At 43.0% G+C, this 23,136-nt stretch overlaps 1 protein-coding gene across 3 annotated transcripts; it reads right to left on the bottom strand.

The window, feature by feature from the left end:
- Positions 1-10,917: 10,917 nt before the first annotated feature.
- LOC139366536 (cyclin-G1-like) lies at positions 10,918-17,956 on the bottom strand. 3 transcript variants are annotated; one of them, XR_011626774.1, is made up of 7 exons: positions 17,691-17,912; positions 15,085-15,348; positions 14,543-14,796; positions 13,842-13,920; positions 13,387-13,497; positions 12,943-13,180; positions 10,918-12,824 (listed from the first exon to the last, which is right to left on the bottom strand). XR_011626774.1 is itself a non-coding variant. In XM_071104147.1 (7 exons), the coding sequence occupies exons 2-6, from the start codon at positions 15,346-15,348 to the stop codon at positions 13,109-13,111; spliced, it is 780 nt and encodes a 259-aa protein (XP_070960248.1). In that variant the 5' UTR covers positions 17,691-17,930; the 3' UTR covers positions 10,918-12,439; positions 13,085-13,108. The 3 variants fall into 3 exon arrangements, 2 of the variants coding, with proteins under 2 accessions (XP_070960248.1, XP_070960247.1); XM_071104147.1 differs by having other exon boundaries at positions 10,918-12,439; positions 13,085-13,180; positions 17,691-17,930; XM_071104146.1 differs by lacking the exon at positions 12,943-13,180 and having other exon boundaries at positions 10,918-12,439; positions 17,691-17,956.
- Between the last annotated feature and the right edge of the window lie 5,180 nt (positions 17,957-23,136).

The raw sequence follows: 23,136 nt of genomic DNA, 5'->3' as shown, positions 1-23,136 counted from the left end.
CAGCAGGTGTGTTGAAAAACGTTCCCTGGCAACTCTTTGAGTGTAAATTAAATAGTCAGCCTTTCTCTGTCCTCCGCTAGTCTAAACTGAATGTATTTTAAACACAAGGACGTGTGAAGTAATCGAATTAGGAGATTAGCACAGAAAATCCAACCCATGTTTAGACTGGGGCACTCTTTAGGAAAAGAGACAGTGACCGTTGGGTTACTGAAAAGATGGGAAATGTGTAAACATGTAAACAGTTTTATTGTGTCCTCGGGGAGCTATAATCTTCCAGTTGTTAAAATGTATAATCTTGTATGGAATTTCAAGGATATTTGTAAAGAGTTATTTTTAGATCAAGAGTCTTGATCCCTGCGCGTCTAAACAGTAGGTGGCGCTATCTATTCACTTTTATCGGTTGAGCCACCGGAAAATCCACCAGCGAGGAAGTAACTCCAGGAAGTTTCTGAACGAGCTGACTGGTGTAAATACTATCCCACACAACTTTTGTAATATTTTCCAGATAGCTTATTCTTTATAAGTATATGTTTTTGGGGTGGTACCTGAACATCGTTTGAGAGAATAAACAACATTAAACTAGCTAGCCGGTTAGCTAACCATCAGTTCAGGGGGCGTGAGAGGGTTGCTAGCCAGCAGCAATGTCGTCCCTCTTGGAGGAGAGCGGTGTTATCCCGTGTAAAACACCACGGGGAAACTGGTCCCAAACCACGGAGGAGATATTTATTGAAGTGAATGTACTCGGTGGGACGTCTGGAAAAGAAGTCAAATGTAGTCTTGGATACAAACTGATAGAACTACACGTCAAAAAGGCAACAAGTCTTCACCGTTAGGCTACACAACAACCACATTTCAAAGTTAGGGAGTCAACGTTATTTAAAAGTAGAGTTACATTGAGAAAACCGTATTTCTTTTCAATGAAACTGGATGGCAAACATATATTTTACCTTCCCGAACGCAAAGCAAAAAAAAAGTGACTCCCCCGAAACCAAAATAATAATTAAAACAAAGTGGATATCAGAGAACATGTTTACTGGTTACCCTCACTTCTCGGGCAGACCAGATCCTTAGATATGTGGTATTAGAAACTGGTCTTTGTCGTGAAAGCATTAGATGGCAACGGACCTCAGACAGAGTATTGTGAGGTTGATCAATGGTTAGGCCTCTAACCATAAGTCTGATAAATTCATCAGGGGAAGTTTCAGCACCACAATGTGAGTTATTAGAACCTGACTTATTGTGAGGTAATAAGTCTGATAAATTCATCAGGGGAAGTTTCAGCACCACAATGTGAGTTATTAGAACCTGACTTATTGTGAGGTAATAAGTCTGATAAATTCATCAGGGGCAAGACACATATATTGTTTAATAAACTCAGTTATAGTAGTCCTCCTCTTCTTCACCTCTCCTTCTCGAACTGAACAGAACATAGGCTGTAGGCTAGTCCACACGCAAGATTATTTTTAGAAAAAGCCTTTGATCCTCCTCCTGAACTGTCACCGTAAGCCCACACAGCACAGCCATTGGTTAGGCAGCACACAAAAAATGTTTTGGATTGGTCAGAGCAGGCCGGGGCTCAGGGTTGGAATATCCATTACAGTGTGTAATGCAGCCTCGTTTTATTTACACCATCCCAGCAGCTATCTTAGAAATATAACTTTGCTCTGTGGTTCTCCTAGCACACACTTTGTAGTCTGTAGACTATGGATCAAACCAAATGTATTTATAAAGAAATACAGAGACCCAGCCTTTACAGAAACCCCAAACAGCAGCAATGGAGATGTAGAAGCACGGCGGCTAGGAAAAACTCCCTAGCAAAGAAGGAACCTAGAGAGGAACCAGGCTCTGAGGGGTGGCCAGTCCTCTTCTGGCTGTGCCGGGTGGAGATTATGGCCATTAAGGCCAGATCGTTCTTCTAGATGTTCAAACGTTAATAGATGACCAGCAGGGTCAAATAGTAATCACAGTGGTTGTAGAGGGGGCAGCAGGTCAGCACCTCAGGAGTAAATGTCAGTTGGCTTTTCATAGCCGATTATTGAGAGTATCTCTACCGCTCCTGCTGTCTCTTGAGAGTTGAAAACAGCAGGTCTGGGACAGGTATTATGTCCGGTGAACAGGTCAGGGTTTCATAGCCGCAGGCAGAACAGTTGAAACTGGAGCATTTGATTGAGACCACACTAAATAGCCTATAGGCAGGCGCACATCGATCTATAGTCTAATAAGTAACTCGTTATAAAACATTGAGAAATATAGATATTTCATGAATTACAAATTACATGACCCTTCCCAGGACAAGGTTTAAAAAATACTAAACCCTCTCCTTGACTGAAATTGAAAAAGCATGACACTCCCCCTTTTTCCTCCAGGTATCCATTCTGTAAATTGTAATCCATCCCTTAGTCTTGCGATGCCATCCTTCCAGAACTCGTCTAGTTTTACCTGCATACTGTACAGTAGGTGATGTGTTACCTGATGTGGAATAGAGTTCCATGTACTCATGGTTCCATGTAGTACTGTGCTCCTCCCATAGTCTGTTCTGAACTTGGGGATTGTGAAGACACCTCTGGTGGCATGTCTTGTGAGGTATGAATGGGTGTCTGAGCTGTGTGCTAGTAGTTTAAACAGACACCTCGGTACATTCAACATGTCAACACTTCTTACAAAAACAAGTAGTGATGAAGTCAATCTCGGGTTTAATGAATCTCTGTTGCTGATGAAGGAACGTGGACATTAGGTGGATCATCCACTTTCTTTTCATTCAATCAACACATAATGGTTGAGTGTAAAGCTTGCATAATAAATCAGTCTTCCACAAGATCGACTCAATCATTCCTCTCTACACATTTCTCATTCAGTGGATAAGCTGTTAGGGTTTATTTTCAACCAATATCTGCTAAGTGATGTGTCTGATCTGTATCGTTCTGATGAAGACGAACAGGGAGGGAGGTAACTGCTGGGCCTCTGCTTGAGGGAGAGTACTGTGCTGATGAAGACGAACAGGGAGGGAGGTAACTGCTGGTCCTCTATGCTAGAGGGAGGTAACTGTGCTGATGAAGACGAACAGGGAGGGAGGTAACTGCTGGTCCTCTCTGCTAGAGGGTGGTAACTGCTGATGAAGACGAACAGGGAGGTACTGCTGGGCCTCTGCTAGAGGGAGAGTACTGTGCTGATGAAGACGAACAGGGAGGGAGGTAATTGCTGGGCCTCTGCTTGAGGGAGAGTACTGTGCTGATGAAGACGAACAGGGAGGGAGGTAACTGCTGGGCCTCTGCTAGAGGGAGAGTACTGTACTGATACCTGGCTCCAGGACCAGATGCAAAGGAAACTAACTCTGGAGAGGTTCCACAGAAGTGGGGATACCACCTCAAATTCTCCCCAATTTCCTGGTATCCAATTGGTAGTTACAGTCTTGTCCCATCGCTGCAACTGCCATACGGACTCGGGGGAGGCGAAGGTCGAGAGCCATGCGTCCCTCCGAAACACGACCCAGCAGTTTCTTGACACAATGCCCGCTTAACCCGGAAGCCAGCCGCACCAATGTGTCGGAGGAAACACCGTACACCTGACGACCGTGTCAGCGTGCATGCGTCCGGCCCGCCACAGGAGTTGCTAGAGATGGGACAAGGAAATCTCGGCCTGCCAAACCCTCCCCTAACCCAGACGACGGGCCAATTGTGCACCACCTCATGGGTCTCCCAGTCATGGCCAGCTGTGACACAGCCAGGGATCGAACCCAGGTCTATAGTGACGCTTCAAGCACTGTAATGCAGTGCCTTAGACCGCTGCTCCACGAGGGAGGACCTCGCAAATGGATTTTAACAAAAAATTGGTCCCCCAAAAACTATGGCCCTCAGTTTAATTTCAAAATCCCGATGTGGCCCTCGAGTCAAAAAGTTTGCCCACCCTTGCTATAGACAGTCACACAAGGAGCATTAACATAAACACTGATTACACTTCTCAATAGCCTCAAACCTCTTCATCCACATTATCTGAAAAACATAAATAGATGAAGGTATATTAACATGCAGGCTTGCTTTGTTTTTACACTGCTGCTACTTGCTGTTTATTTTCCATCCATAGTCACTTTACAAATTATCTTGACTAACCTGTACCCTCGCACATTGACTCGGTACCAGTATCCCCTGTATATAGTCTCCACATTGACTCGGTACCAGTATCCCCTGTATATAGTCTCCACATTGACTCGGTACCAGTATCCCCTGTATATAGTCTCCACATTGACTCGGTACCAGTATCCCCTGTATATAGCCTCCTCCACATTGATTCTGTACCAGTATCCCCTGTATATAGCCTCCACATTGACTCTGTACCGGTACCCCCTGTATATAGTCTCCACATTGACTCTGTACCAGTATCCCCTGTATATAGTCTCCACATTGACTCGGTACCAGTATCCCCTGTGTATAGTCTCCACATTGACTCGGTACCAGTACCCCCTGTATATAGCCTCCACATTGACTCTGTACCAGTACCCCCTGTATGTAGCCTTCACATTGACTCTGTACCAGTACCCCCTGTATATAGCCTCCACATTGACTCTGTACCGGTACCCCCTGTTTATAGCCTCCACATTGACTCTGTACCAGTACCCCCTGTATATAGCCTCCACATTGACTCTGTACCAGTACCCCCTGTATATAGCCTCCACATTGACTCTGTACCAGTACCCCCTGTATATAGCCTCCACATTGACTCTGTACCAGTACCCCCTGTATATAGCCTCCACATTGACTCTGTACCAGTACCTCCTGTATATAGCCTCCACATTGACTCTGTACCGGTACCCCCTGTATATAGCCTCCACATTGACTCTGTACCAGTACCCCCTGTATATAGCCTCCACATTGACTCTGTACCAGTACCCCCTGTATATATCCTCCACATTGACTCTGTACCAGTACCCCCTGTATATAGCCTCCACATTGACTCTGTACCAGTACCCCCTGTATATAGCCTCCACATTGACTCTGTACCAGTACCCCCTGTATATAGCCTTCACATTGACTCTGTACCAGTACCCCCTGTATATAGCCTCCACATTGACTCTGTACCAGTACCCCCTGTATATAGCCTCCACATTGACTCTGTACCAGTATCCCCTGTATATAGCCTCCACATTGACTCTGTACCAGTATCCCCTGTGTATAGTCTCCACATTGACTCGGTACCAGTACCCCCTGTATATAGCCTCCACATTGACTCTGTACCAGTACCCCCTGTATATACCCTCGCACATTGACTCTGTACCAGTATCCCCTGTATATAGTCTCCACATTGACTCTGTACCAGTACCCCCTGTATATAGCCTCCACATTGACTCTGTACCAGTACCCCCTGTATATAGCCTCCACATTGACTCTGTACCAGTACCCCCTGTATATAGCCTTCACATTGACTCTGTACCAGTACCCCCTGTATATAGCCTCCACATTGACTCTGTACCAGTACCCCCTGTATATAGCCTCCACATTGACTCTGTACCAGTACCCCCTGTATATAGCCTCCACATTGACTCTGTACCAGTACCCCCTGTATATAGCCTCCACATTGACTCTGTACCAGTATCCCCTGTATATAGCCTCCACATTGACTCTGTACCAATACCCCCTGTATATAGCCTCCACATTGACTCTGTACCAGTACCCCCTGTATATAGCCTCCACATTGACTCTGTACCAGTATCCCCTGTATATAACCTCCACATTGACTCTGTACCAGTACCCCCTGTATATACCCTCGCACATTGACTCTGTACCAGTACCCCCTGTATATAACCTCCACATTGACTCTGTACCAGTACCCCCTGTATATACCCTCGCACATTGACTCTGTACCAGTACCCCCTGTATATAGCCTCCACATTGACTCTGTACCAGTATCCCCTGTATATAGCCTCCACATTGACTCTGTACCGGTACCCCCTGTATATAGCCTCCACATTGACTCTGTACCAGTATCCCCTGTATATAACCTCCACATTGACTCTGTACCAGTACCCCCTGTATATACCCTCGCACATTGACTCTGTACCAGTATCCCCTGTATATAACCTCCACATTGACTCTGTACCAGTACCCCCTGTATATACCCTCGCACATTGACTCTGTACCAGTATCCCCTGTATATAGCCTCCACATTGACTCTGTACCAGTATCCCCTGTATATAGCCTCCACATTGACTCTGTACTGGTACCCCCTGTATATAGCCTCCACATTGACTCTGTACCAGTACCCCCTGTATATAGCCTCCACATTGACTCTGTACCAGTATCCCCTGTGTATAGCCTCCACATTGACTCTGTACCAGTACCCCCTGTATATAGTCTCCACATTGACTCGGTACCAGTATCCCCTGTATATAGCCTCCACATTGACTCTGTACCAGTACCCCCTGTATATAGCCTCCACATTGACTCTGTACCAGTATCCCCTGTATATATCCTCCACATTGACTCTGTACCAGTATCCCCTGTATATAGCCTCCACATTGACTCTGTACTAAACTCTGCGCCCATTTACTAAGATGGTACCCCCCTGTATATACCCTCGCACATTGACTCTGTACCAGTATCCCCTGTATATAGCCTCCACATTGACTCTGTACCAGTATCCCCTGTATATAGCCTTGTTGTGTAATTTTCTTGTTACTTTATTTATATTTTCTTAACTCTACTTCTTGAAATGCATTGTTGGTTAAGGGCTTGTAAGTAAACATTTCACAGTAAGGTTGTATTCGGCACAGGTGACAAATCAAATTAGATTTGACTTGCTTCTTCCACCTCTGTGTCACTTCCCACTCTGTCAACAGAACCCTGGCTTTGACTTCAGTGGAGCAGAGATCTCTGGGAACGTTGCAGGTGGTGGGCCAGCGCTTCTTCCACCTCTGTGTCACTTCCCACTCTGTCAACAGAACCCTGGCTTTGACTTCAGTGGAGCAGAGATCTCTGGGAACGTTGCAGGTGGTGGGCCAGCGCTTCTTCCACCTCTGTGTCACTTCCCACTCTGTCAACAGAACTCTGGCTTTGACTTCAGTGGAGCAGAGATCTCTGGGAACGTTGCAGGTGGCAGCCTTCTACAGCTTGCAGAAGTAAAGTGACGTCAAACAGCAAGGTCGGACTCACCCACTGTACATTATACCCAATACTTGTCATATGGACACTGAGGCTTGCCCAAGGTCTAGGGGTGAAGAGATTGTACTGTAGAAGGACTAGTGCTGTGTTCATAACCAAGTGGGAAGGTGGCATTTACAACATAAGACTGGAGACAATCCACTTGAACTGGTAATTACTAGTGGGAAACTGGTCTATCACCCCTGAGCTCTGACTTCTCCCACTAAAGTTACATTGAAAAAGTAGTTCACTACATAAAAACTACTTTGTGATAATGATCAAATCTAACATGTCATAGACTACAAATTGCAAGAATAGATCACTTTGGAGGGTCATTTGTTAAGAGAATGTAAAATTTAGTCTATTAAACACAAAAACAATATTTCAGGTCAGAATTAATTAGGTCTGATGCAAACAAAGCACATGTCCTACTTCACCCATATTTTCTAAGTAGTGTGTAGTTCCAGTAGTGTGTAGTTCCAGTAGTGTGTAGTTCCAGTAGTGTGTAGTTCCAGTAGTAGCTACACTGCTACATGGCATAAAAACCATTACCTACTGAAAACACTACCACGATTTGAATTAGGTTAAACTACCAAGCTAAACAACCTGGTCTCAGAGAAAAATGTCTTATATTTGACTAAACTCTGCGCCATTCCATTTACTAAGATGTTACTTTACGTTCAATTATTTTACCTTGGCCTACCAGTGTAATAGCGGCCATACAATGTAATAGGAGGTGTAGGACATAGTATATCTGTCACAGACTAATGAAATGACCTCAATAACAGCATTTTCAGCAGTTAAACGTAACAAAAACACTTAAATGCAAACTATTAGTATAGTTTTAAAACACTAATTTGTACACAAGCATGATAGCTGTACTTTCAGTTTATAGTTGGTGCAGCTTGTTCACCAATTGGCGTTTCTCAAACATTCAAAGCATGTGAATGCATCCAACTGATAAGTTTCAATTTCACAACTTGTAATTACCACCTTCCCTCTTGGTTATGAACCCAGGTCTATAGTGACGCTTCAAGCACTGTAATGCAGTGCCTTAGACCGCTGCTCCACGAGGGAGGACCCCACAAATGGATTTTAACAAACAATTGGTCCCCCAAAAACTATGGCCCTCAGTTTAATTTCAAAATCCCGATGTGGCCCTCGAGTCAAAAAGTTTGCCCACCCTTGCTATAGACAGTCACACAAGGAGCATTAACACAAACACTGATTACACTTCTCAATAGCCTCAAACCTCTTCATCCACATTATCTGAAAAACATAAATAGATGAAGGTATATTAACATGCAGGCTTGCTTTGTTTTTACACTGCTGCTACTTGCTGTTTATTTTCCATCCATAGTCACTTTACAAATTATCTTGACTAACCTGTACCCTCGCACATTGACTCGGTACCAGTATCCCCTGTATATAGTCTCCACATTGACTCGGTACCAGTATCCCCTGTATATAGTCTCCACATTGACTCGGTACCAGTATCCCCTGTATATAGTCTCCACATTGACTCGGTACCAGTATCCCCTGTATATAGCCTCCACATTGACTCTGTACCGGTACCCCCTGTATATACCCTCGCACATTGACTCTGTACCAGTATCCCCTGTATATAGCCTCGTTGTGTAATTTTCTTGTTACTTTATTTATATTTTCTTAACTCTACTTCTTGAAATGCATTGTTGGTTAAGGGCTTGTAAGTAAACATTTCACAGTAAGGTTGTATTCGGCACAGGTGACAAATAAAATTAGATTTGACTTGCTTCTTCCACCTCTGTGTCACTTCCCACTCTGTCAACAGAACCCTGGCTTTGACTTCAGTGGAGCAGAGATCTCTGGGAACTTTGCAGGTGGTGGGCCAGCGCTTCTTCCACCTCTGTGTCACTTCCCACTCTGTCAACAGAACCCTGGCTTTGACTTCAGTGGAGCAGAGATCTCTGGGAACGTTGCAGGTGGTGGGCCAGCGCTTCTTCCACCTCTGTGTCACTTCCCACTCTGTCAACAGAACCCTGGCTTTGACTTCAGTGGAGCAAAGATCTCTGGGAACGTTGCAGGTGGTGGGCCAGCGCTTCTTCCATCGCTGTGTCACTTCCCACTCTGTCAATAGAACTCTGGCTTTGACTTCAGTGGAGCAGAGATCTCTGGGAACGTTGCAGGTGGTGGGCCAGCGCTTCTTCCACCTCTGTGTCACTTCCCACTCTGTCAACAGAACCCTGGCTTTGACTTCAGTGGAGCAGAGATCTCTGGGAACGTTGCAGGTGGTGGGCCAGCGCTTCTTCCACCTCTGTGTCACTTCCCACTCTGTCAACAGAACCCTGGCTTTGACTTCAGTGGAGCAGAGATCTCTGGGAACTTTGCAGGTGGTGGGCCAGCGCTTCTTCCACCTCTGTGTCACTTCCCACTCTGTCAACAGAACCCTGGCTTTGACTTCAGTGGAGCAGAGATCTCTGGGAACTTTGCAGGTGGTGGGCCAGCCTTCTACAGCTTGCAGAAGTAAAGTGACGTCAAACAGCAAGGTCGGACTCACCCACTGTACATTATACCCAATACTTGTCATATGGACACTGAGGCTTGCCCAAGGTCTAGGGGTGAAGAGATTGTACTGTAGAAGGACTAGTGCTGTGTTCATAACCAAGTGGGAAGGTGGCATTTATAACATAAGACTGGGGACAATCCACTTGAACTGGTAAATTACTAGTGGGAAACTGGTCTATCACCCCTGACTTCTCCCACTAAAGTTACTTTGAAAAAGTAGTTCACTACATCAAAACTACTTTGTGATAATGATCAAATCTAACATGTCATAGACTACAAATTGCAAGAATAGATCACTTTGGAGGGTCATTTGTTAACAGAACGTAAAATTTAGTCTATTAAACACAAAAACAATATTTCAGGTCAGAATTAATTAGGTCTGATGCAAACAAAGGACATGTCCTACTTCACCCATATTTTCTAAGTAGTGTGTAGTTCCAGTAGTTGTAGTTCCAGTAGTAGCTACACTGCTACATGGCATAAAAACCATTACCTACTGAAAACTCTACCACGATTTGAATTAGGTTAAACTACCAAGCTAAACAACCTGGTCTCAGAGAAAAATGTCTTATATTTGACTAAACTCTGCGCCATTCCATTTACTAAGATGTTACTTTACGTTCAATTATTTTACCTTGGCCTACCAGTGTAATAGCGGCCATACAATGTAATAGGAGGTGTAGGACATAGTATATCTGTCACAGACTAATGAAATGACCTCAATAACAGCATTTTCAGCAGTTAAACGTAACAAAAACACTTAAATGCAAACTATTAGTATTGTTTTAAAACACTAATTTGTACACAAGCATGATAGCTGTACTTTCAGTTTATAGTTGGTGCAGCTTGTTCACCAATTGGCGTTTCTCAAACATTCAAAGCATGTGAATGCATCCAACTGATAAGTTTCAATTTCACAACTTGTAATTACCACCTTCCCTCTTGGTCATGAATGCAGCAAAGGAAGAGCAGTTGCTTTGGGCAAATGGACAATGTGTTCTGAAACAATTAGAATAGAGTCCTTTGAAACTGAACTATAAGCCGTAATAATATACAACCCTACATCCTGCCTTTTCTCTGAGCCTGTGTTTTATTTAAGATTGGAGTTTTATTCAGCCAAACCTTTGTCATAGCAGACGTCAAAGCCATAATTCAGTTAACTAGCTGTCGGTATGGAAATCGTTGAAACGTGGTCTTTATGGACGTGTGGTTTCAAAACATTGAAGACAGTGCAACCACACAGCTTTTCAATATGGTTTTATTGAAAGGTCCAAACACATGGGTTAAACAGATTTAGTTACAACTGTTTTTTTTTTTTTTAGGCAAAGTTTTCAAATTCCAGAACATCAACTTTATTTCAAATTCTTAACAAAATACTAAGCTCAAATTGTGGTTGGCTATGGCCTCAGCACATCAAATACTTTAGTAAATGCAGATCAAACTAACTTAAATTTCCTATATCAACTGTGCTTATCTAAGTGACTTAGTGCATTTTTAGCATAATACAATAAATTCATTGTGAGTGGTTGTTCTCTAAAAGGCTACATTTTTTGCCACAAATCAAGATAATTCAACATCACATTTTGTAATAGTGAACGTGTTAATCTGTAACCATTGTTAGTTATATCGAAGTCACAGTAGATAATGGGGGGCGTCATCCAGACCGTTTCAGCTCCAAGAGCATGTTATCCTGCAAGCGAAAACCAATACATGTGCAGGATCGTTGCTGGGGAAACCGCAACAAAAACACCCTCACAAGTACAACAACAAAAACGTTTCAAAATAAAATATTTTATCACCTTGGGTAGAGGAGTGTGCATTTTTAGGCCAGTTGGTCAACCTAGGGTGGAAGTTGAGGGTTTTGGGTCCGATTTCTTGGTTCCATTGTTTTTGCATTTTCACAAAACCCTTCTCCCTCCTCTTCCACATAGTGGACTGAGGACCTAGGTGGTTCTATACTTCATTGCTTAAAACCAGCAACCACGATAGAATACTATGCAGAGTATTCATGTTGGTACTGATTCAGATAAGAACATACTGTATACACGCGTGCAAGCATTTCAACCAGGAAGGATTTAAACCTTCGCTAGGTGGCAGCGGATAAACCCACTCTTGACCGGGCATTACTCCCTTGGCGTGCCTTCTCAATGGCACCCTATTCCCTATAAGGAGCGATCCAACCTTATCAAAAGTAGTGCACTATCTAGGGAATAGGGTGCCGTTTCAGATGCAGCCTTAGTCAATGAAGCAGATGTAGGCTAATAAATAGTGAGCTTATTCAAAAAGAACAGAAAAAAACAGGAGAAAAAGAAAAAAGGTAACAGGTTTTTCCCCTTAAAGAACTACATCATCCATAATGCAGTTCTGTAAGGGAAATGGGTTAGTGGAGGTGGGTGACCATGTAGCAAAAGTAAAGTACAGGAAGTTTTTTTTTTTTTTTTTTTTTGTGCCATTTTTCCATGAAACTGAAAAACAAAACATGTTTTTAGGGGAGAAGAGGTGGTAGCCTACTTCTCCTTTTGCATCGGTGTACTCCTACTTTTGTATCGGTGGTCACCCAGCCCCAGGGTTCAGTAGGCGGACTCGGGGATTGTGGGCATATGGGCGATCTTGTAGTAGCTGTGTTTCAACGTGCGTTGCGTTCTGCCAGAGAGGATCCAACGAAGCCTCTGGCTGTTGGGCCTGGAGACCCTGGTGGTTGAATACTCAATGAGACACTTCATAACCAACTCTGTCACGATAACCAGGTCTCCTTCTCGGACCTGAGGAAACAAGAAAAATAATTACACAGCACATCAGAGTATTCATTTATTTAAAAACCTGCCAATCAGAGTGTTAGTGCCTGCTGCTGGTCTGTTTGCGCATTTACTCTCTCCATCATTCAAAACATCACAGGGTTCCCAATGCCAAAGAGCAAACTCAACGTCTCTCCAGAGTCTTGATTAATCATCGACTTGCCTAAATTTTCCATGATCCCGCAACATTAGGCAATCCGTTGGACAACAGGCCGTTGGGGCTCCAACACAGAGCAGCGCAAGCCCTCCACCTCACAGCTAACAGTGGCTAAACCCTCCACCTCAGTGGCTAAACCCTCCACCTCAGTGGCTAAACCCTCCACCTCAGTGGCTAAACCCTCCACCTCAGTGGCTAAACCCTCCACCTCAGTGGCTAAACCCTCCACCTCAGTGGCTAAACCCTCCACCTCAGTGGCTAAACCCTCCACCTCAGTGGCTAAACCCTCCACCTCAGTGGCTAAACCCTCCACCTCAGTGGCTAAACCCTCCACCTCAGTGGCTAACAGTGGCTAAACCCCCCCACCGCACAGCTAACAGTGGCTCCATTGCTGGGTTGTGTTCATTAGGCACCAAACGGGGAAACAAAAACACTCAAAAATGGGGAGAAACTACCTTGGGACTTGTCCAATAAGAAACTCATTTTCTTTGAGCGCGTCTTTTCTCTCGTTTTCCGTTGCAAAACATTTCAAACGTTTTCCGTTGTATGCCCTAATGAACAAGACCCAGGTTAGTGTTCTGGTTACAACAGACATGTTTGGGGAGTGATATGACACTGGGTGGTAGCCCGAGTCCCAGATCTGTTTGTACTCTCTTGCCAACTCCTATGCCCAATGTTTGGTGTGATGACATAAGAACAAGACAGTACAAACAGCTGAGACCAGGCTATCTGGCTAGACAAGACAGTAAACGCTCACAGTGAGTTGCTGCTGGAGAGACTTGAAGGCGTTGAGCAGCTTGTCTACGTGCTCATGGTCATGCTGCTCCTGAAGCTCCAGGGCCAACAAGGACAGAGCAAGCAGAGAGGGCTGTGGAGAGGGGGGAGGGGAAGAGTGAGAGGGGGGGAGGGGGTAGAGCGAGAAGGAAAGAGGGGTAGAGAGAGAGAAGGAGAGACATTAGGTTGGCATGAAAGCTACACATTAAGAGGGATATTTGTATACATCAACATTTTACAGTTGGTTTGAAACTATTTTGAGTTCGTTTTTCCACCCACTCAAAACACATCAACCCCCACCCCTTTCCCAAGTGCCCTGCCCAAAATAGACCTAGATCCAATGTCACAACATGAACTAGCTACATACACATAGTATTGAGAGACTCTAAATGAGACCAAAATAGATTTGTTTTGATACACAGAACTACAGTATCTTACCTTGACTTTGGAGAAAGTGAAAGAGCAATGGCAGGCTTTCAGCTGGGCTTCTAGTCTCTCAATGTTCAGGATCTCCTTGCTATGGAGAGAAAATGTTTTAATAATGTTTTGTTCAAGATGTTTTATAAAGCATAAGACCTAAAGAAATGTCCATATGTATGAAACTGAGTTTAAGATAAAAGCATCAACGTTATTCAAATCCCCATTATCCAGACTACTTTTAAAGAGCATGTGTGAACACAAGCCATCAGAGGCCCAATCAGCTGCTTCGTGGAACGGCTTCATAATGAACAAATAATGCAAAAGGGACTTTATCTATTAACCTAGTGCACAAGATGACTGAATAAACATCACACCGTGATACCCTGGTATATACTACGGGTGTCAAACTCATTCTGCACCGGGGGGGGGGGGGGGGGCGCAGTCGGTCTTCCATGAAATCCAGAGGGCCGCACTAAAATGTGGTGATTAACAAACTGGACAGTCAGGAAACTAAGAATATAGGTCATTATCATTTAGTCAGTCGATTTGAGTCGTTTTAAAGTATACCGAGTTTGTTCCTTTGGTTCTTTTCTCAAACCACCTGTCGGATTGGACACACCTGTTATGGACCCCCCCCATGCAGGATCCGGCCCGCGTGCCGCATGTTTGACACCCCTGGTACATACACGGTATACCGGCCAAGCCTACAGTCAACGTACCAGTCATCTTCAAGCGTGTCCTGGATACAGCTGTAAAACAGCCTGAGGAAGTGGAGGGCCGTGGGGGCTTTGACCTTCCAGTAGAGCTTCTCCAGAATGATCTTCTCCATCCTCATCATGTCAGACACAGTGAATCGGTTCTGGCTGATCCGGATCAGCTCGTTGGCCATGGGGACATTCTTCCCCTCCTCCGAGGTCTTCACAGCGATGTAGAAACAGGAGAGGCCCACGCATGACAGATGCTTCGGCTGGATCTGGGAATGGGAGAAGAATGTTATTTACCAAATGGTTGAAGTTAATGGTCACACTGATCGATATTGAATATAATTTAATCGATTTTGGGGTTAAATATTTTTTTACAGTGAAGCGATGTAGAACATTCTGATATTACTTAATGTACCTAATTGAGTGATTTCACAGTCCTTGCACATCTAATAACAGTCATTTGTTTCCCTGTCTGTATTGCTCACGCTAAAACCAAATGAACTAAAGACTCATTTTAATAGATTCTAATCAAACCCCGTCTGATGTCGAGGTCTTACCTTCATTACAGCGAGGAAGCGGTCCAGCAGGTTGACGGCCAGGGAGAAGGTCTCTGCACTGAAGCCAAAGAACCTGGTCAGAGACAGGAGGTCCTTCACCTCGTACTCCCTGAGCCGGACGGTCATCCTCAGGCCGTTGTCATGGGCCGTCTCAATGATCCTCAGCCCGCTCAGCTTGGGCTGGTACCTGAACTCCTGGTCAGTCAGAGCCTTCAACTGCACGGCAAAGGGCAGAGCCCCTGGTCCAGTCACTGTGGGAAGCATCTATTGAGAGGGAGAGAATGTATTAATAATGTATTGCATTATTAATTCATGGAAATTGATTATATAATGTTTAAAATTAACTTCATGAGTACTGTTGATGAAAGGGGGACAGAATGTATGGTGAATGTATGGTAATCAATTCTCTTGAATTAAGATATTACACCAATGGAATGGTGACTCATTTTTTATTTTACCTTTATTTAACCAGGCAAGTCAGTTAAGAACAATTTCTTATTTTCAATGACGCTCTAGGAACAGTCTGTTCAAGGGCAGAACGACAGATTTGTACCTTGTCGGCTCAGGGGTTTGAACTTGCAACCTTCCGGTTACTAGTCCAACGCTCTAACTAACCACTAGGCTACCCTGCTATCAACTTGATGATTATGCATTTATTTGAGATGAATTTAAAACCCGTTTGGGGATGTTCTGGCAGTATGCATCACAATGATACTGGTACTTTGGAAACATGTTACATAATATTTAGGAGATGTTATTGTCCAAGGCTGCTACTCTTTCCTAGTAGAGACAATGTTCCTTGATCCATTAATCTAGATCAGGAATATTCAACGGGGTTTGACAAAATATAATTTTTTAAAGTGGGAAATAAAAAATATATAAATATATTTAGCTAGAAACAAACGTTTCATTACACCTACAGTTAGCCAAATATATTGTTCTATTAACTTTATTTCACAACTCCTAATATTGATCAAATGACACTCATTGGAGTATCTAGCTTAGAAAAAGGTTTGGCATGGCCCCTCAAATCCTCAAAAAGTTCCAACAGCTGTATCAATGACAAGATCTTGACTGACTGCATCACTGCTTGGTATGGCAATAGGTACCGCCCTCGATCGCATGGCGCTACGGGGGGCGGGGCGGTTCTCTGCAAATTGATCAAGTCTGACACCAACAGGCTCCTGAACAGCGGCTATCACCATGCCATAAAACTGCTAAATAGCTAACTAAATGGCGACACTGGCTATTTTTGCACTGTCTCCATTAACACTCACAGGGCCCTACGCACACTGATTCTACAATACACATACAAACGCGCAATAATTTGCTATAAACTAATGTTGAGCCAGTATCCCTGCACAATGCAAATATGGCACCGGAACGGACCCTGTTTCTAGTATGCTTACTTAATCGTGTTCCTCTCATTTTTCTATCTCGTACGTTTTTGGTTTATTTTTAGTAATAAATGTGTTATTGATTACTGCATTGTTGGGGTTAGAGGTCACAAGGCATTTCACTGTACTTGTGCACGTGACATTAAAACGGGAAAAACACCAGGTATTAGACTACCGGTGCGGAAACCGCTGGCTCCTGCTAAGCTTTCTGGGCTTGGACATTCATTTTTTTGCCAACACATGCTTAACCGTTGTTTGACCAGCTAGCTCTTATCGAAAATATGTTACATTTTGAGCTAATACGCTGTTAGAGAGTTTACACTTCATCTTCCAATTATATAAAAGTGGAGGTCAAAATCATTTCAAACTAAAATGTTGATTACTTCACCTTGCCATGACAACTCACCTGATAATACTTATGGGGGGGGGGGGGGGGGGGGTCACTGGTTTACCTGGGAAAGGGTCCCTGGGCAAGATAAGATTGAAGCCCCCGGATCTAGCTAACGTTAGATTATTATATAGTCATTATTCACTACTGGTCCCTGTCACCACGATCTCGTCATTTAACTGGATTGAACTGGTCGGAATCCTACTATAGGGGTCGCAATTTAATACTGCATGGGGGCATGTCTGGACATGTCAAAAAGTTCACATACACCCACCCAAAAAGGTTATAATGATATCCGTGTGTAAACCATTAGCAATACAGTTCAAAAATTTACAATAAACCAGTATTATTTAAAATATTAAAAACGACTAGTTTCTAATTAGTGCGAAATGTGAAGGCCCCATACGCCAGTACGTCATTACATAGGCAACGAGGTCTGCGTGATGTGTCACGACATGTTCCCTGCTCATAGAGACCAATGGAGAATACGAAACACCGTCACTTAAACGAGGCTAACACTACAACGTAAACGGTTCTCCACCCAAATAATACTTTTCTACATTGATGTTAGTGTTATATTTTCATGTAAAAAAATGTATTATTCACACAACAGGCGGTTTTAAGAGTTGAAAGCACAGCAAGTAGACAGCAGGCCATGGCAAAAAAAACAAACACCGGTAGGCCGTCGAGGCTACAAAATAACTAAACGAACATGTAGGATATCGTTGAAACAATATGGCTAGACAACGATATGGTTTAACATTGTACTTAGAAGTTGGACACCAAAGAAGTAGGTATAATGGTGAAAAGGCAGGGCTTACCTTGTCTTTGATATGATGAGGAGCGTTGGTTGTTGCAGTGGACAGTAACACAAGCAGATTAAATATATAGTTTCAGGAAAAGAAAGGTTAAGATGACAGTATGTACTTTCAATCAGAAAGCTGTAAGCAAACGTAACTTCTCCTCCTATACACACCCCTTACCCTTGGCGTAAGGCAAAAGGAAAGGGGTTTTCAGCCTTTTAGTACTAGTCCAGACCATGCCCAAAAATAGCAAGGTCTAATTGGCCAATGTTGAAACGACACTCCCTACTTCTCAGTTTTCATTCGATACAAACCCATCAATCAGCAAGAAAGTCACGCCCTTCCCAGTACTGGGTGGGGTTATGTTATCATGGTGAGATTCCTCCTTTAGAGAAAGAACGACCCGGGCACCATGGAATGCAGAGTTCCAATCGAACGCACTGTTCAATCTCCAGGATCTTTATTGTGCCATATTGTGGACACGATGAACAGTTTTGAACAGTTGCAGACAGTTTTTGGTTGACCAATGTAAACGGCATCTCCAGAATAATTAGGACACATGTACTGTGTCAAACTACTGTTATAAATTGAGTTTCCATAAATCCAATGCATTTAAATGATTTATGAACCATTACGCATATATGTCCAAACAACCATTTTCAGATTGGCTTTAATCTATAACATTTTCACAATGAATGTAAAACCAACAATTCAAAACTAAGTCTATTTGGTAACTGGAAACCAGTAGCTCTGTGTCTGGACCAATCAGTCATTGGTCTGGACTCTGGAACGTTCTAGAAAGCCAGGGGCTCCAGGGAGAGTGTGCAGTGGCTCGCTCTGACACCCTATTAGCCTGTATGGACACGAGAAGAGGTAAAACAAAACAAAAAAAGTTCATAGCTATCAGAATGTATTAATTAACAATGAATAAAAGAGAGGAGAAGACCATTTTTCAAAGTATTTTTTATTCATAGCGACCAAAAACGAATCTATACAAGATAGGGTATAATCAATAACTGTTATAAGATAACATATTTTAAGGTATTATAGTTAAACTCTTGGACACTTCAGGATAATATTAATATTTTTCAGTAGTTTTAGTGTCTCGTATTGTTCTCAATTTCAGACAAATTCAACAATCCACCTTAATGACTCATCTATAGCCATCAAATGATACATTCCCAATTGTTAACACCACCCCACAAATCACATTATTATTTATAAGTAGGCAGACTAATCCATAGATCATATGGGGGGAGGTCCACAAAGTCAGTATGTTAAATCAAGTTCTTATTCCTTATAAATAGACAACCCTAATAACTTCATACAGGTTGCAGCACCCTTAATGAAACTCATACATTACAATTTCACAGTGTAATAAGACAAGTTACTAGTCAAAGGCAATAAATAGAACCAGGGGCGCAACTTTGGTTTTAGAAGTGGGGGGGACATAATTATAATTTTTGTTATCCAGTCGGATATACACTCCAAACAGCCGACCCGACCGCTCAGAGGCGTCCACATGGTCCTAAAGCACACCGTTGCCTCATTTTGTATCACATTCCAATGATAAAACTCTGTGTGTGTGGGGGGGGGGGGGCAAAAAGGCAATTTCAGAATGTCCCCCCCTGTCCCAAGAGAAAGTTGCAACCCTAATTAGGACAGTAACCTGGAGGGGGGGGGGGGGGGCTGACCTAGACAACAGCAAGGAAAGCACATTCGTTAATTAAATTAATTTATAACCTCTGGGGGCTTTTAATCTGAATATTGTTATATTATAGCCTGGGTGCCAGTCTGCTTCTGCTCTCTTGCCAACTGCTTTCTAGAATAGAAAAAGACTGGCACCCAGGCTAGTTGTCTAATGCTTATTTAAATCCATCTGTAAAATGCCATGCAGAGAAGCATGCTGTAGAGCAGGGCATTCAACGGACCCTACGAGGTCCGGCGCCTGCGGGTTTTCTGTTCTACCTAATAATTACTTGCACACACCTGGTGGCCCAGGTCTAAATCAGTCCCTGATTAAAGGGGGAACAATAATGACCACGTTTACATGCACACCAATATCCCGTTATTATTCGGGATACTCAAGTATTCCGTTTTTGAGTTGACGCATATAAACATCATATCTCATTTATAATAACCCGAAAAAGCTTGTAACCCGGTTATGATAAACCTGGATAAGATGCATGGGATATGATCAGTGGCGACCCGTCATTCAAGGCAGGTGGCGCTTTGAGCCCAAAATTTAATTGGGTTGCCTGTTTTGCATGTTTTTTTGGAATTAATACCGGTCACTTATCAGTTTGCAAACAATGTAAACAAATGTTTTTTTTTAAATAATTGAGTCAATAAAGCCACATACATGGTCTCTTTTTTGCTTTGTTGAGTAAGGCAGCTCCAAAATGCAGGTGTTTCAGCCTAGCTCAATGCTTTCTGTGGTGGTGGGGCAGCCAGCGGAAAATACAGAGTGTAGTGGTTGGTAATATTCTCTAGTTTCGCTGTGATTGGCTCACTGTTCTGTCACTCATGGGGACACTATGTTACCACCAAATCTAAGGGTAGAGCTTGAAAATTCAAGCCCCTTGGGTGCTGCCATAGACTTACATAAGAAGTGCTCTTCCAAGAAGGCTCGAGGTCATTGGCCACAGATAAAATGAAGTCAAATCACATTATGTCTACAGTAGCTTTGATTGGACATTGCATCCAAGAAGGCTCGAGGTCATTGGCCACAGATAAAATGACGTCAAATCACGTTATGTCTACAGTAGCTTTGATTGGACTTCAAAATCTTAGCTGGCAGTCATCATCATGAATCAAGTCGACAATCTAGTGGTAAATCCTTTTTTATCCTTGTCATATGAAGAGAAATAATGAAGATAAAACGTATCAGTGCTCATCGACCATTGGACATAAACATCTACCTTCTTGCCCTTTGTGCTGTTGTCTATGCCCAATTATGTTTGTACCATGTTTTGTGCTGCTACCATGTTGTGTTGCTACCATACTGTGTGGTCATGTGTTGCTGCCTTGCTATGTTGTTGTCTTAGGTCTCTCTTTATGTAGTGTTGTGTTGTCTCTCTTGTCGTGATGTGTGTTTTTTGTCCTATATTTATATATATATTTTAAAATCCCAGCCCCTGTTCCGCAGGAGGCCTTTTGCCTTTTGGTAGGCTGTCATTGTAAATAATAATTTGTTTTTAACTGACTTGCCTAGTTAAATAAAGGTTAAATAAAAAATAATCCAAAATGTCATAAAATTAATAATTACACAACAAGTTGGAAATTACAAATTCAACAATGAGTGGTTTGGAAGGAATCAGTGGCTAACTGCAAGCACAGCAAAGCAATCACTAGCCTGCTATTCAGTGGAGTTGGTGTGTGGTCCAAAGTCTGTGTTTAAGGATCTCTTGTTCAAGTTAAAAATGATAAACATTCAACACTGGCCATCCTGTCTGGGAACTCTGAAAAAACGAACTTGGACTGGGAAAATATGTTTTGAACGGTCATCCAACTCCGAAGTGTACGTGTGAACTTTGAGCTACGACCTAAAGATCACTAACGTCATCATGATTCAACCTTGTTTTTTTTCATAGTTGTCTTGAAAGCACCATTAGTCCAGAGAATGACATATATATTTTTTTACCCCTTTTTTCATGGTATACAATTGTGGTAGTAGCTACTATCTTGTCTCATCGCTACAACTCCTGTACGGGCTCGGGAGAGACGAAGGTTGAAAGTCATGCGTCCTCCGATACACAACCCAACCAAGCCGCACTGCTTCTTAACACAGCGCGCATCCAACCCGGAAGCCAGCTGCACCAATGTGTCGGAGGAAACACTGTGTACCTGGTGCACTGCGCCCGGCCAGCCACAGGAGTCGCTGGTGCGCGATGAGACAAGGCCCTACCGGCCAAACCCTCCCTAACCCGGACGACGCTGGGCCAATTGTGCGTCGCCCCACAGACCTCCCGGTCGCGGCCGGTTACGACAGAGCCTGGGCGCGAACCCAGAGTCTCTGGTGGAACATCTGGCGCTGCAGTACAGCGCCCTTAACCACTGCGCCACTCGGGAGGAGTGACTTTGATGACAAAGTTTGATGACAAAATTTGCCCACGAAGGACTGCCGCACCACTGTGAGCACAACACAACAAGATGAGTCCAAAAATGTATTGTACACTGCTGCATAAATTATGTAATATGCCAGGGAGATAGTATTACTTTCTTAGCTACAGTATACATAAGTGTATGTTGTGTAAGTAAACTTTTAGTAGCCCATGTGCCTCACCCTAATTATTTGGTCTGTTTACCCTTATTAATTTAGCCTACTGTTCTGACTTGGTGGTGCACATGTAGCCTATAACCTGTTTAAGAGAAATGTAGTCATTGAATATTTTAAGAGCTTTCATTGTTTGTTTATGTGCCATTTTATTTATTCTACGGTTCTGACTTGGTGTACAGGGAGAACGGCACATGTTCTGAATTCTGTCGCTGTACATTTCAAAAGTGCTGAACAAGTAGTTATATTGACTAGACAGTCCTAGCTCGCTCATCAATCTCGTAATCCAAATTAAGTATTGCCTCTTATCCGCTTGTCGTCCCCTTATGCCATAGTTTGTACATCTCAATTGCAACCCAGTTCAGTAGAAACCACATTGTCTAAGCAAGTCAGCCATATCAGCTATGTTTCATAAAAGGCAGTAAATGAGGCTGAATTAACTGTATCGCTGCCAGACAAGGCTCCACTGATAGCCAGGTGTAGCAGTGGTAAGGTGTTGGGACTGCTGTTGGGACAGCTTTATGGAGGCCCTAACAGTTTGTGGGCACCGTTTGTCAGCGTTATAATGCAATTGCTACTGGCTACTTTCACCCCTAATTTAGAAACATTTCTGCTTATAATTTCCTACATTTGGTAGACCATTAATTTGTCAACTATAGTTTGATTCATGCAAACTATAAACTTCTGTCATAATGTATTGCCCCAGAATACTAAATAAAGTAGTGACATCACCAGAATAATGTTTTACATCGATAGAAAGATTAGGCTACGAATGCAGTCAAATTAACACCTGCAGAGTTGTTTCTCATTTAGGGACCGGGGAGAAAACGCAATAACTCCAAAACAGTGGAAAGCTTGGTCTTGTGAAAAATGTCCAAAACATGTAATCAGTTTGAAGGGTTTTAAGGAAATGAAAACCTGAGAAAACGATGAAACAAGTTTCTGTTAAGACTTCAGTTTGACTTGGGTGCATGTTTGATGCGGTTGAAATACTGTCTGCTTGAATAACAGTGTCAAAGATAATGCATCACACAAAGATAATCAAAGATAATGCTTCACATGTGCATTTGCATTTTCTCAAGAAATGCTGAAAAAAATGAATTATTTTTCTCCACTCATGTTTCCCAGCCAAAATTAACATTTGTTGTATAATTTCACTGCAAGAAATTCATAATTCTGCAAGAGTTA

The sequence above is a fragment of the Oncorhynchus clarkii genome, chromosome 14 (assembly GCF_045791955.1).
Source record: "Oncorhynchus clarkii lewisi isolate Uvic-CL-2024 chromosome 14, UVic_Ocla_1.0, whole genome shotgun sequence".
In the NCBI taxonomy this organism is placed as follows: Eukaryota; Metazoa; Chordata; class Actinopteri; order Salmoniformes; family Salmonidae; genus Oncorhynchus; species Oncorhynchus clarkii.
This window is presented reverse-complemented; position numbering and strand designations above follow the sequence as displayed.

Excerpts from the sequence above, each read along its gene's own strand:
- LOC139366536 (XM_071104146.1), bottom strand. The coding sequence starts at position 15,348 with ATGCTTCCCACAGTGACTGGACCAGGGGCTCTGCCCTTTGCCGTGCAG. Across the intron at positions 14,797-15,084 it reads GCTTCCTCGCTGTAATGAAG|ATCCAGCCGAAGCATCTGTC; the intron begins GTAAGACCTCGA and ends TCCCATTCCCAG. Across the intron at positions 13,498-13,841 it reads TCACTTTCTCCAAAGTCAAG|CCCTCTCTGCTTGCTCTGTC; the intron begins GTAAGATACTGT and ends CCCTCTCCACAG.